Genomic DNA, 12,980 nt, shown 5'->3' on the forward strand with positions numbered 1-12,980 from the left:
GTAAGTTACACACGTAACTTACACATGTAACTTACACGTGTAAGTTACACATGTAACTTGTAAGTTACACATGTAAGTTACACATATGTAAGTTACACATGTAAGTTACATGTGTAAGTTACGTGTGTAACTTACATATGTAACTTACATGGGTAAGCCTGTGTCTGAGTTCAAAAAAGCATGGGACAGGCACATGGGATCTCTTAGGGAAAGGAGATAGTGGATACTGTGGATGGGCCATTTGGCTTTTTTCTAAGGTAACCAGACATCCAGGGAAACCCGGATATGTCCTCTTTTTTAGAGGACTGTCTGGGTGCCCGCACAGACTTTCCAAACCCCAGTAGTTTGTCCAGGTTTTGGAAAGTCCCAACCTCTCAGCCACATCTGGAGGGCCTCTGAATATGAGCGTATGATATCACACATCCGCGCATGCTTGGAGACCCTCCAAACACGTCCGGAGGTCAGAAAACAAAGGAGGCTTTGCAGAGGCGGGGCTGGAGGCGGAACAGGTCGTGGCTAGGGGCGGAATGGGGCAGTGCCATGTGTCCCAGTTTCTCTGGACAAACATCTGGTAACCCTACTTTTATCTAGGGTTACCAGACGTTTTTCGAGAACATGTCTGGGGATCTAGATGGCTTTTCAAAACCCTGCATTTTGTGAAAGATGCAGAATCCAGGTGTATAGAGCCCTTTTGGGAGATCCTGCTGGATACTGGCAGATCCAGTGCTTTTGATGGGGAAGGAGTGCAGAATATGGATGTTTCCTGCCACTGTCCCCCCTCACCCCTTCACTTCACTTTGTCTACTATTTATTTTGCTTCTTTCTGGAACATATTGATTGTATTTTATGCCTCTTTCAGTCCCTGCAGCAGTTTCCACTATTTTGCCTACCATTTAGGTCTGTTACTTGCGCCAACTGTTTTGACTCATTTTCTGTCATTCTGCAGGAAGTCCCATCATCATTGGTCCTTCTCTGCCAATCCTACCCACACAAGAAAAGTACTGCATCATAGGGGACGAGTGAAAGAACATGGGGATTCCCTATTGAAAGACAGCCTGCTGCTGAGCATTCCATTCTTAAGATGGCCTGCCCTAGATCCTGGAGATCCTGAGAATCCTGGTTTTTACCCAAACGCGGAATGCTTTTCTTCCCCCCCCCCCCCCATTTCCTCCCCTGCCTAAGAGCCCGAACTGTTAGGCTAGCGTCCCTCCAGAAACTACAACTCCCAAGGGGGCAATGCAACGGGGCCGCAGGTCATGCTGCGCGACCCGGTTCAAACGGCCCAATGGGGAGGAGCGCTGACGTGAGTGACGCGATAACAGCGTGCCAAATTTTTAAAAAAGTGAGGAAGTCGCGTGTGAAGAAGGGCGGAGAATGGGTATTTTTTCCTAATTGCTTTCAACCAGGGCCCGGGTAACGGCAAAAAATATTATTATTAATCCCATTCATTCTACTCGGTGCTGATATTGCCGTCTGAACTCTTTTCCGTGGCAGTTTTTCTGGAGTTCGCTGCCTCTGCTTTGTGGGCGTTGGAGAGGTAATAACGAACTCTTCGTGCCCCTTTCCAAGGTGTAACGGGGTTGCTGCCTGCGTGTAGCCCTATTTGTTAATGTGACGAGTGGCTTGCCTGTCGGGTGCTAGCGTGCCAGAGTTTTATCTGGCTTTATGGAAAATCAGATGTTTTGCTTTAGGATGGTTGCCATGCTAGTCCCATTTTCTTCTAGTGGTCTTCTATTTATTTCGTTTAGGTAGTGAGTCACTCTTGAGGAACAACTGGAACATCTTTATTGACGCTTCAATAGGGTATGATGGCCAGGGCTTATTTCTTACACAAAGGAAGTGGAGCTGGAGGTTAGCTGCAACAGGAGACGGGCTGTCTTAAGGAATAGAGTGACTGTCTTGTCTGATCTGCTTCGGGTTCCAGTCCAGCTCTTCTCTTCAAGCTGTCTGGAAGGGAAGAGCTGGAACAGAATACCCCTGCTGCTCTGGAATCCCAAAAGAAGTAGTGAAACTGTGTTTCAGGCTGTTCAAACACCATCCCCACAGAGTGTTTTTTTTTTCTCATCCCTGTACCCTACCTGCATTTAAAAGATCTTGTAAATTCAAACAAAATATAAAATGTCATATAACTTATTTAAAATTTAACAATACAATAGGCACTGCTTTGTTAAATATGCAAGGTTTAAAAAAAAATAAATAAAATAAGCTGAGGTGTTAGTGTTAAAATTTCCAAGTCAGGGTGGGAATGGGGACATAATTTAGATCCCATCCCCTCTTTTTCCATTAACCTTGGATCTATCACCTTCAATTCCTGTGGTATCATGGATTTTTGAGGTTGTCCCCTTCCCCATGCACACCTCTGCTCTGAATTATAGGGGGGTCTTTTACTAAGGCGTGCTAGCTGATTTGGCGCATGCTAAATGCTAACGCGTCCACTAAATCGGCTACTGCGCCTTAGTAAAAGGACCCCATAGTGAGAAGTGCCGAGAACTTGTGACTGGTTGTTCTACAGATAAGCCTGTAGTCAAGAGGCTGATCAGATCAGGTTCAGGAGAACTTCTTGAATCTCATGGTAATAATATTTCTGTTACATCTTCTCAGGATCCCATACATTAGGTGTTCAATCCAAACCCGCAAACCAGGTCGTTCAGCACCTCCCACATTTCCAGTGGCGTATAGTGCCCCCTTCAGTTTATCCTTCTGCAAGTGCACTGTGCAGAGGTGTTTCTGATCTGCTCTGCCTAATTTTTCTTTTCTTTTCATCAAAGGTTCATTTTTTCGGTGGCTGTGGTGCCCTGACATCCTTTACCTAGTGGTTCTCTGCCTGGGAAAGGATGCAGAATAGAGGTCTGCATGGGAATGGGGATCGCAGGACTCCCGCGGGAATCCCCCCTAACCCACGGGACTCCCACGGGAACCCCCCTCTGGCCCACGGGGACCCCCCTCTAGCCAACAGGACTCCCACGGGGATGGAAGGCTTTGGAAGCAGAGTTCGTCCATATAATATAATGGACACGTCAGCCTTAGTAAAAGAGGGGGTTTATAAGTTAATTACCTGAACAGAAAACAAAAAAAGGGTTCCACCAAAGAGATTCCACAAGGAAAACAGCAGCGCAATGATGATGATCCTGTCAGGAGTAATTGCTGCTTTTTATGGGAATGGGCGGGGATGGAGGTAATTCCTTGCGGGGACAGGTGGGGACGGAGAGGATCCTGACGGGGATGGGTGGGGACGGAGAGGATCCTGGTGGGGACGGGCGGGGATGGGTGGTATTTGTCCCCGCGCAACTCTCTAATGCAGAAGCTTAAATGCAGGCTGAAGGCATCCTGAGTAAGAACCCTCAGGGTATCAGAATACTGTTTGCATATTTCCTGCCCCATCGCACTTCAAGGTTCTGCGGGGGTGGAGGTTGAGGTCAATCCGACTGGCAGCCTGAAGATTTCAAGGTTTGGATTTATTTGGAGAAATTTCTGAGGCAGAAAGTCCTTTCCAGTCACTTCAGCTGCAGGGAATTTCTGACGAGCAGGCCTAGATGAACTCATGACCAGTATAGCTGATCACCACCTAAATCACTACTGGACAGCAGGCCTCACCGCTCCCCCCCCCTTGTGGGAGTCAAAGTAATTTGTCATTCTCACCAGTCTCACCAAAATAATTCAAGCTCCTCTGCTCAAAGATCTTTCTAAGGGTACAGACGGCACTATAACAATCCCAGATACAAGCAGACTTCTGGGTCTCACATCAATCCTTCCTCTAAAAAATCCCAAGTATGCCAAACTTGGAGCCGCATCGCCACACATTGGGGGACTGTTGTCGGCGTTCAGAGGAAGTGGGAACAGATTTCCTAAGACCAATAGGTGTTGGATGTCATAAGAGAGAGGCACAAGATAAGAGTTCTTTCATCCCCCTGTGGATTTCTTTCTATATTCTCCAGCTGGGATGCCAGTAAGAGGCCAAGGTCTGAGCCACACTTCAGCAGCTCTTAGACATTCATGCCATAGAACCAGTCCCTGATGATGAATTGGGCTCAGACAGATACTCCTATATTTCATCATGCCCAAGAAAGGCACAGAGGACTGGAGGCTATCCTGCATCATCCGTTTTCATCAGGACAAGGGCCTCAAGTTCCATCATGGTCTTCTCAGTCGGAGACCAGTTTCCAATGGAGAATCCCCAGCGTTTTGGTCTTATGGCATGGTTCTTGAGCGCAAGGTCCTAGTTCAAAGAGGCTATTCAGATGTAGTCATTGCTTCTTTGTGCAGGCTAAAAAACCCTCTACTGTGGCAGTCTTTTCCAAGGCTTGGAAGGCTTTTCAACAGAGGTGTGATAAGCTGCTACGAGCTCCCATTCTGGTGGTACTTGGCCTTTCTGCAAGCCACCTGGTAGTGGCTTCCCATAAGGTACAAGTGGCAGGCTTCTCATGCTTCAGGACACAAAGTGGTTCAGTTTCGCTTACAGCTCATTCAGACATGACTAGATTTTAAAGAGGTGTGCTCTGTTTAAGACCACCCCTGCGTCATTCTTTTCTGATGTGGAACCTTAACACCGTTTTGAAGGGCCTTACTAAAGCCTTTTTAGAGCCACTCGGACACATCCTTTATGGACCTCATGATCAAGGCAGTGTTCCTACTTAGCAATCATCTCAGCAAGACGTATTTCAGAACTGCATACCTCTCTCATGGAGGTAGGACTAACTCCATGCTGTTTCCGATTTCCACGTCAACCAAGAGGTTCATCTGCCTGCTTTTCAACCCACGGGGTCAGAGAAGCAGGATAGGATATCGTAGAAACTAGATGTGTGAAGATTCTTAGTTCATTACTTAGAAAGGACCAATGATTTTCATCTTCCTGAATATCTGTTTGTACTCGCTAGTCGGTCCAAGTGTGGTAAACAGGCATCTGAGGCCTCTGTTGCTAGATGGATTCTCATGGCCATCACGGCGACATACATCGCCTGTGGAAAGCAGCTGCTGGTTTCTTTCAGGATGCATTCAACCAGGAGTGTCACAGCTTCATGGGCTGAATCTCAGTCAGTCCCTTCAGCTTAAATTTGTAGGGCGGCTACTCTGTCTTCTTTTCATACCTTTACGAGGTTTTACAGAGTGGCTCAAGAAGACATTGCTTTTGGGGCTTCGGTGTTGCGGGCAGGTTCTTCTATCCCACCCTAGACGTTGCCACTGCTTTGGTATGTCACCTAACATACAGACTCCTGAGGAGATGTAACAATGGAAGATTAGGTTTTTACCTTTGTTAATCTTCTTTCTGTTAATCTTCTTGGGAGTCCATATAACCCACCCTCTGTTTCCTCAGCTTGGTCTTTTCTGCCTCGGATGTTTCTTACTTCAAGGCCTGGAATTCTTCTCCTGTCAGCCAGTTGGCCACATATAAGATTGTCCTTTATATGTACCATAAGTGCTTTATTCAGCCTCTGGCTCCTTTGATGTTGGTGCTTGTTGCACACTGCAGGTTGGTTGTTATTACTGGTATGTTTTACTGTTTGTTACTAATTGTTCTTTTATAAGCTGCAAAACAGAACCATATAAGATTAGCGGAGTAGTTCCCTGTATCCCTTCTTTGTGATTTATTCCCATGGTGATCAATTGCTTGGGGACAGAACTGAAGGGGAAACTATACTCTTGGCAAAGTGAGAGGTGCTGAAAGCTGTATCGCTCTTCTGCAAGACCTGGTTTGTGGGTTTAGATTGAATATCTAATGTATGGATTCCTGAGAAGATTAACAGAAATAAGATAAACAAAGGTAAGAACCTAATCTTCTATTAGTGGTATGATGGGAATGTTTGTTGCATGTTCTAGCAGTGTTTGCTATTAAGGTCTTTTAGACTTATGGTTCTAACATTTTGATTGGCACTATAACTTTGTTCTCAGTCTTACAGATTAAGAAAATAAACGGAAAATATTGATGTATATAAAAAAAATATTGTGAAGATGGATGTGCAAAGTGCTAGTGGTAAGTGACGTTTTCTTCATACAAGAAAGTTTATTCATGAAATAATTTAAAGCTGTAACTTTTTTGTCTATTGGTTCCCTTGGTACCCTCCTAGAATCAGACTGAAATTTATCAGGCAGGATTTCCTCTGCAGAAAAGGTATTTTTTTACTAGACACATGAATTTGGCCCTAACTAGCAAGTCATCAAGAGAATGTCAAAGATGCCAGTTGAGAATAGTAAGAGATCATTATTTATGTTAAATATAAAAAAAAACCAAAAATAAAAAAACTGTAAGAACGTAAATGGATGAGGTGAGATTTTAAGAGCTCCATAAATGTTAGTGCTGGTTGCACTCGGAGAGGTGGTTTGTTGTTCCACCTGGGTTTATGAGCTGTTTGATATTAACATTGTTCACTATAGCAGAACAGATTTGCCTTGTCTGGGAAGTTCGCTATACCCCTCATTGTTATGTTCCCTATTAGAGTAATTATTGCATGCTTTGGTATAAACTGAGGAGATTGAGGCAGAGTCCACTGAGGAAGGAGGCGGAGCTGAAAGATGTGTGTGACACCCTTCTGCAAGAAACTTGCAGTTTTGGGAATAGAGCCCAATTGTCAAGATTACTGTGCCCTTTTATTGGAAAGAAGATTATCAAGGTAAGAACCTAATCTTCCCTTGTATCCTGCAATCATGAGACCCTATATTTGTCCACTAGGGATCACTGTTGCAGCTTTTCCAACCATTAAGCTCTTAGGAGTGATTTGCTTGCTTCCTTGACTTGATCAGGAGCTTGAGCGCAAGCTGTTGGACATCAGTAGCGTCCTTCGGGGTGCCATTTGTAGTTTCACTTCCCCCCCCACCTTTCATAGTAACATAGTAACATAGTAGATGACGGCAGATAAAGACCCGAATGGTCCATCCAGTCTGCCCAACCTGATTCAATTTAAAAATTTTTTTTTTTTTTTTTTTTTTCTTCTTAGCTATTTCTGGGCGAGAATCCAAAGCTTTACCCGGTACTGTGCTTGGGTTCCAACTGCCGAAATCTCTGTTAAGACTTACTCCAGCCCATCTACACCCTCCCAGCCATTGAAGCCCTCCCCTGCCCATCCTCCTCCAAACGGCCATACACAGACACAGACCGTACAAGTCTGCCCAGTAACTGGCCTAGTTCAATCTTTAATATTATTTTCTGATTCTAAATCTTCTGTGTTCATCCCACGCTTCTTTGAACTCAGTCACAGTTTTACTCTCCACCACCTCTCCCGGGAGCGCATTCCAGGCATCCACCACCCTCTCCGTAAAGTAGAATTTCCTAACATTGCCCCTGAATCTACCACCCCTCAACCTCAAATTATGTCCTCTGGTTTTACCATTTTCCTTTCTCTGGAAAAGATTTTGTTCTACGTTAATACCCTTTAAGTATTTGAACGTCTGAATCATATCTCCCCTGTCTCTCCTTTCCTCTAGGGTATACATATTCAGGGCTTCCAGTCTCTCCTCATATGTCTTCTGGTGCAAGCCTCCTATCATTTTCGTCGCCCTCCTCTGGACCGCCTCAAGTCTTCTTACGTCTTTCGCCAGATACGGTCTCCAAAACTGAACACAATACTCCAAGTGGGGCCTCACCAATGACCTGTACAGGGGCATCAACACCTTCTTTCTTCTACTGACTACGCCTCTCTTTATACAGCCCAGAATCCTTCTGGCAGCAGCCACTGCCTTGTCACACTGTTTTTTCGCCTTTAGATCTTCGGACACTATCACCCCGAGGTCCCTCTCCCCGTCCGTGCATATCAGCTTCTCTCCTCCCAGCATATACGGTTCCTTCCTATTATTAATCCCCAAATGCATTACTCTGCATTTCTTTGCATTGAATTTTAGTTGCCAGGCATTAGACCATTCCTCTAACTTTTGCAGATCCTTTTTCATATTTTCCACTCCCTCTTCGGTGTCTACTCTGTTACAAATCTTGGTATCATCTGCAAAAAGGCACACTTTTCCTTCTAACCCTTCAGCAATGTCACTTACATACATATTGAACAGGATTGGCCCCAGCACCGAACCCTGAGGGACTCCACTAGTCACCTTTCCTTCCTTCGAGCGACTTCCATTAACCACCACCCTCTGGCGTCTGTCCGACAGCCAGTTTCTGACCCAGTTCACCACTTTGGGTCCTAACTTTAGCCCTTCATCACAGCCTGGGGGATGGAGGATGTCCAACTAAGCTCTGGGAGCCCGAAGATTTTCAAGTGGCAGTTGTTTGGTGGCTTGAGGCAGAGAATCCCTCCGGTTCCAGCTACTATTTCAAGGAGCTGAAGCAGGCTGCAGCACCATTTCCCTAGCATATGGTCTGCATGTACAGGTTGTGACAGCATATTGGGGGGGGGGTTGAAAATCTGTGTTCATTGTTTCTGCAGCTAGGGCTTTGTTTCCCATCCTAAAATCCTATTTTTTATTTTTTGCTGCTTTTTGGTAATCACTGAAACATTTCTAAGCTGTTTTTGGTGCCAAAATGCTGCTGTGGTGACCATCTTGAAATTCCCGTTATATATTTTTCTGAGTTCTCAAACATTTAAAACACTTGTTTTGCCTCAACTGATAGAGTCCTTAGGCTCTAATACCCTTATATCAGTGGTCTCAAACTCAAACCCTTTGCGGGGCCACATTTTGGATTTGTAGGTACTTGGAGGGCCGCAGAAAAAATAGTTAATGTCTTATTAAAGAAATGACAATTTTGCATGAGGTAAAACTCTTTATAGTTTATAAAACTTTCCTTTAACAGTTAAAAGGAAAGATATATAAACTATATACCTCATGCAAAATTGTCATTTCTTTAATAAGACATTAACTATTTTTTCTGTGGCCCTCCAAGTACTCTATTTTTTCTGCAACCCTCACATTTAAAGTTTAATATATTTTTCTTTCTCAAAACTGGCACATTTCAATCACTATATTGAAAATAAAATCATTTTCCCTACCTTTGTTGTCTGGTGACTTTATTTTTCTGTGCTTTCAACTATGTTTCCAGGGCCTTCTTGTCCTTTGACTGTTTTTCTCTCCGTCTTCACTTTCTGCCTTGCATCCATCTTTGGCATTAACTTAATGTTCAATTTTTCTGCTTTCTTTTCAAAATCTACGTTTCCATGTCTTATCTTCCCTTCCTATCTCTCTCTTCTTCCGTCCTATTTTCATGGTCTGGCATCTCTTTCCTTCCTTTCTCTCCCTCCCTCCTTCCTTCCTTTCCCCTGGTCTGGCATCTGTCTCCTTCCCTTCCCCCATGCCCTGGCATCTCTCCCTCCCTCTCCATGGTCTGATATCTCCTTTCCTTCCCTCCCTCCCTCCCATGAACTTGGCTTCTTCTTTTGTTCCTCTCCTCTCCCTTCTCCTTCCTTCCCTCTCTTTCCCCAATTGGGTGCAGCAGCAACAGAAGCAGCATTTCCCTTCCCCCTTTCCTGTGCAGGAGAGGCATTTCTCTTCCCCTTTCCCTCCCTCTCCCTTTCCCTGTACAGCAGCAGCAGCATTTCCCTAGGGCCCCCTTTCCTATGTAGCAAAAGCATTTCTCTTTCCCCTCCATTATTCCCCTTCCGTTCTCTTCCTTGTGGAGCAGCAGCGTGTCTGGCCAGCTCATTCCGTTCAAAGCCGCGGGAGGCGGCTCCTTGCGAGATCCGCACCTGCGTCTTAAGCCTCTCTGATGTGACGTCAGAGAGGCTTCCGATGCCGGAGTGGATAGCGCGAGGAGCCGCCAACCCGCGGCTTTGAACGGAACGAGCCAGCCAGACACGCTGCTGCTCCAAAAGGAAGGGAAAGGGGAAGAGAAATGCTGTTGATCGCGTCCAGATTGCGGGCTGCAAATAAAACCTGGAGAGCCACATGCGGGCCACGTGTTTGAGACCGCTGCCTTATATCATGCCTTATATGTGGTAAAAGGCAGCTGCAGTACGCACTTGACGCTACGTTCCATGCCGCACTGGATGGAGGGGTGGCCTCTAGGGCTGGAGAAAGATGGTTCCATCAAAGAAAATGAAACACCTGGAATATTGGGACAGGTGGTGGCGGCAGCTCATCTCTGCAGAGCAGGTTGGCAGGTGCACTCATACTTGGACGACTGACTCATCAGTGCATCCCCGACCAGAAGGAAAAAAAAGGTGGTAGTGGCAGTTGTTCAGGTGCTGTAGAATCTGGGATGAATTGGGAATTTCTGAAAGAGCCACCTGATTCCAACACAGTCCCTGGAATATGTAGGAGTCTTATTCAGCACAGCAGAAAGCCAAGTCTTCCATCCAGAATAATGTAAACAGAAGCTTTGTGTCAGATTACAGATTTGTTGACCAAGCATATGCCTATTGCATGGCATTACCTTCAAGTCCTTGGGTCAATGGTGGATAGAGGTGGTACCCTAGGCAAAGGCTCATATGCACCCTCTCCAGGATGTATTGCTGTCTCACTGGTCAGTTATACATCTAAGATTTTCCTGTTAGTCACACTGTGGGATTATGAAGAGTCTGTTATGTAACAGAAAGGGAGGTATGGTTGAGCTCCATAAATGTTCAGGCTGTCATGTTCTTGTTAGTTTGTATTTTCTTCAGGCGGGGTTCCCTGAATGGAAAACTCTTAATAATCAATATAGTTTGGAATTCTTATGCTTTCAGATAGATTTCATGGGGCACCAGGCTGCACAGTGGTATAAATTAATATCTGGATTTGTGAATAAAAAACCAAAAACTGGTCTTCGGGACATTTGGAGCATTGAGATTAAGCATCAAATTAATGTGTCTCAATGGCCACGAATTTGGTCTTGGAGGATGAGATGTACAGTGTCTGCATCTATGAGACAAACTTGGTTCTTTCTTTTGCATAGAGCTTTTTGGACCCCTGTTCGTTTACAAAAACTAGATAGCTCTAAGTCTAATAGATGTTGGCACTGTCATCTTGAGGCTGGGACATTAGATCACCTTTTATTCTATTGTCCATTTATATTAGTATTTTGGAAATCAATTTGGCCTCAAATCAATAGGATGTTAGAGAATCCGGTAGCCTTGACATATGATACTATTTTATTTGGCATGTCAATGAGAGCGAAGAGTCAGATTTTGTCAAATAATAACAAAACTTATTTATATTGACTGGAGTTGCCATTCAACAGATTACATTCAATTGGAAAAATCATAGCAGATTAAATTACAGTTTCTGGTGGAATTCTGTGTATCATATATAAAATGGAGCACACAATAGCAACACAAAAAGGATATTTTGGTAAATTTCAGAAGATTTGGGGACCATTAACAGATTTTTGTAATGAGTAATAACGTTTTCCCAAAGTAAGATATTTGACATGGAGGGGTGTGGGTGGGTAATAAATATTAAATCCTATAATGTATAAGAGTATTTAATTGTTTTTGATGTATTGGGGATGGAACTTTTGTAAGGGGAGGGAGGGGTTGGGAGGGTTTTCTAACTTGATATTAATTGTTTAGAAACTAGGAATAGTTCATAATATTCAAAATATTATAGAATATAAGTATTGGCTGAAAAGTCATATTTTTAATGATATGTGAAAGTTAATCAAGTGTATATTTATAAGTTCGAATGATTTTTCTTATACACTTGTTGTAATATGTAAAAATGAATAAAGAATTTCAATTAGTTTGTATTTTCTTAGAGGCTTAGTTTGTTTCTCTTAGAGGCTTGTTAATGTTTTTCATATTACTGTTCATTCAATGATTGCTTTAAAATTCATCTGAGCAGATTAGACCCTTGGTGTCGGTGAACTCCCCTTAGCACTACAGAAGTCAGGAGAAGGAGGGATGTCACCAGCTTTGGTACGAACTAAAGGGGGGACAGCAGAGACCGGAGAAGGAGGAGCTGAAAATCTGTGATTGACATCTTCTGCAGAATGTTCACAAGCAGGCGTGGACAACCCTGCAGTTCAGCATAGCATCCCAATCTACTGCTCTATATTAAACATGGAGGTGGTAGAAATGAAGACTGTATCTGAATTCAAGATAGTATTGGATAGGCATGTGGGATCTCTTAGGGAGAAGAGATAGCGGATATTGTGAATGGGTAGACTGGATGGGCCAATTCGATCTTTATCTGCCGTTATGTTTCTATGTAAAAGATAATCTCTTCCCTATAGAGCTTACAATCTTATCAAAACAGACAAAAGGGACAAATAGGGGTTAGGGAATTTCTCACAGAGGGACTGATAAAACAAATATTGGTAAGAGTTAGGAGTTAAAATCTGCCTCTGGAAAAGTGAGCTTGACGTACTGACTTAGGCAGTCTGTTCCAGGCATATGGTGCAGCAAGATAGATGGGATTAGCAATAGAGGAGAAGGGTACAGATAAGAGCCGCCTAATAAATGGGAGAAATACTGAGGAGCTGCAGAGTGAATGCATTTAAAAGTCAATGAGGCATTTGAACTGTATGCAGAAATGGATGAGGAGCTGATGAGGTGGTGTGATGTGAATAAAGCAACACTGGCAGAATATACGTCATGCAACAGAATTTTGAATGGATTGAAGGGGAGAAAGATGGTTTAGTGGAAGACCTGTGAGAAGCAAGTTGCAGTAATCTAGGCAAGAGGTGATAAGAGTGTGAGTAAGGGTTTTGGTAGTGTGCTCAGAAAAGAAAGGTCTGATTTGGTGATATAGAGGAAGAAACAACAGACTTCAATGGTTTGTTTTTGTGCAGAGAAAGAGAGAGGAGGTGCGTGCTGATGATCAGGGGTGTTTACGGCATCTAGATTGCACCTGCAGGCTGCCTTAAAAATTAGTGTTATATTCCTTCTTAAAAACAGAAAAGTAGTCAGTGGTTAACTTGAATAATAAGTTACAAATACAGTGGTACCTCGGTTTACGAATGCATCGGTTTGCGAGTGTTTTGCAAGACGAGCAAAACATTTGCAAAATTGGTGCCTCGGAAACCGAGCATGGCTCGATTTACGAGCACACCCCCCCCCCCCCCCCCGCGATCCGGCACCTCCTCTGCCTCGAACCGGCACCCCCCCGCCACGATCTGACCCCCCCCA

At 44.1% G+C, this 12,980-nt stretch overlaps 1 protein-coding gene across 3 annotated transcripts in view; it reads left to right on the top strand.

The window, feature by feature from the left end:
* Positions 1-1,301: 1,301 nt before the first annotated feature.
* GTSE1 (G2 and S-phase expressed 1) overlaps positions 1,302-12,980 on the top strand; it is a 47,911-nt gene continuing 36,232 nt past the window's right edge. The window contains exons 1-3 of one of the 3 annotated variants that reach the window (XM_033959452.1): positions 1,302-1,537; positions 1,749-1,803; positions 5,887-5,968. In XM_033959452.1, coding sequence (XP_033815343.1) covers positions 5,947-5,968 — 22 coding nt within the window. In that variant the 5' untranslated portion in view covers positions 1,302-1,537; positions 1,749-1,803; positions 5,887-5,946. The remainder of the gene's footprint in view (positions 1,538-1,748; positions 1,804-5,886; positions 5,969-12,980) is intronic. The other 2 variants (XM_033959451.1, XM_033959453.1) reach the window with 2 other exon arrangements.

This window comes from Geotrypetes seraphini, chromosome 9, assembly GCF_902459505.1.
Source record: "Geotrypetes seraphini chromosome 9, aGeoSer1.1, whole genome shotgun sequence".
Taxonomy (NCBI): domain Eukaryota; kingdom Metazoa; phylum Chordata; class Amphibia; order Gymnophiona; family Dermophiidae; genus Geotrypetes; species Geotrypetes seraphini.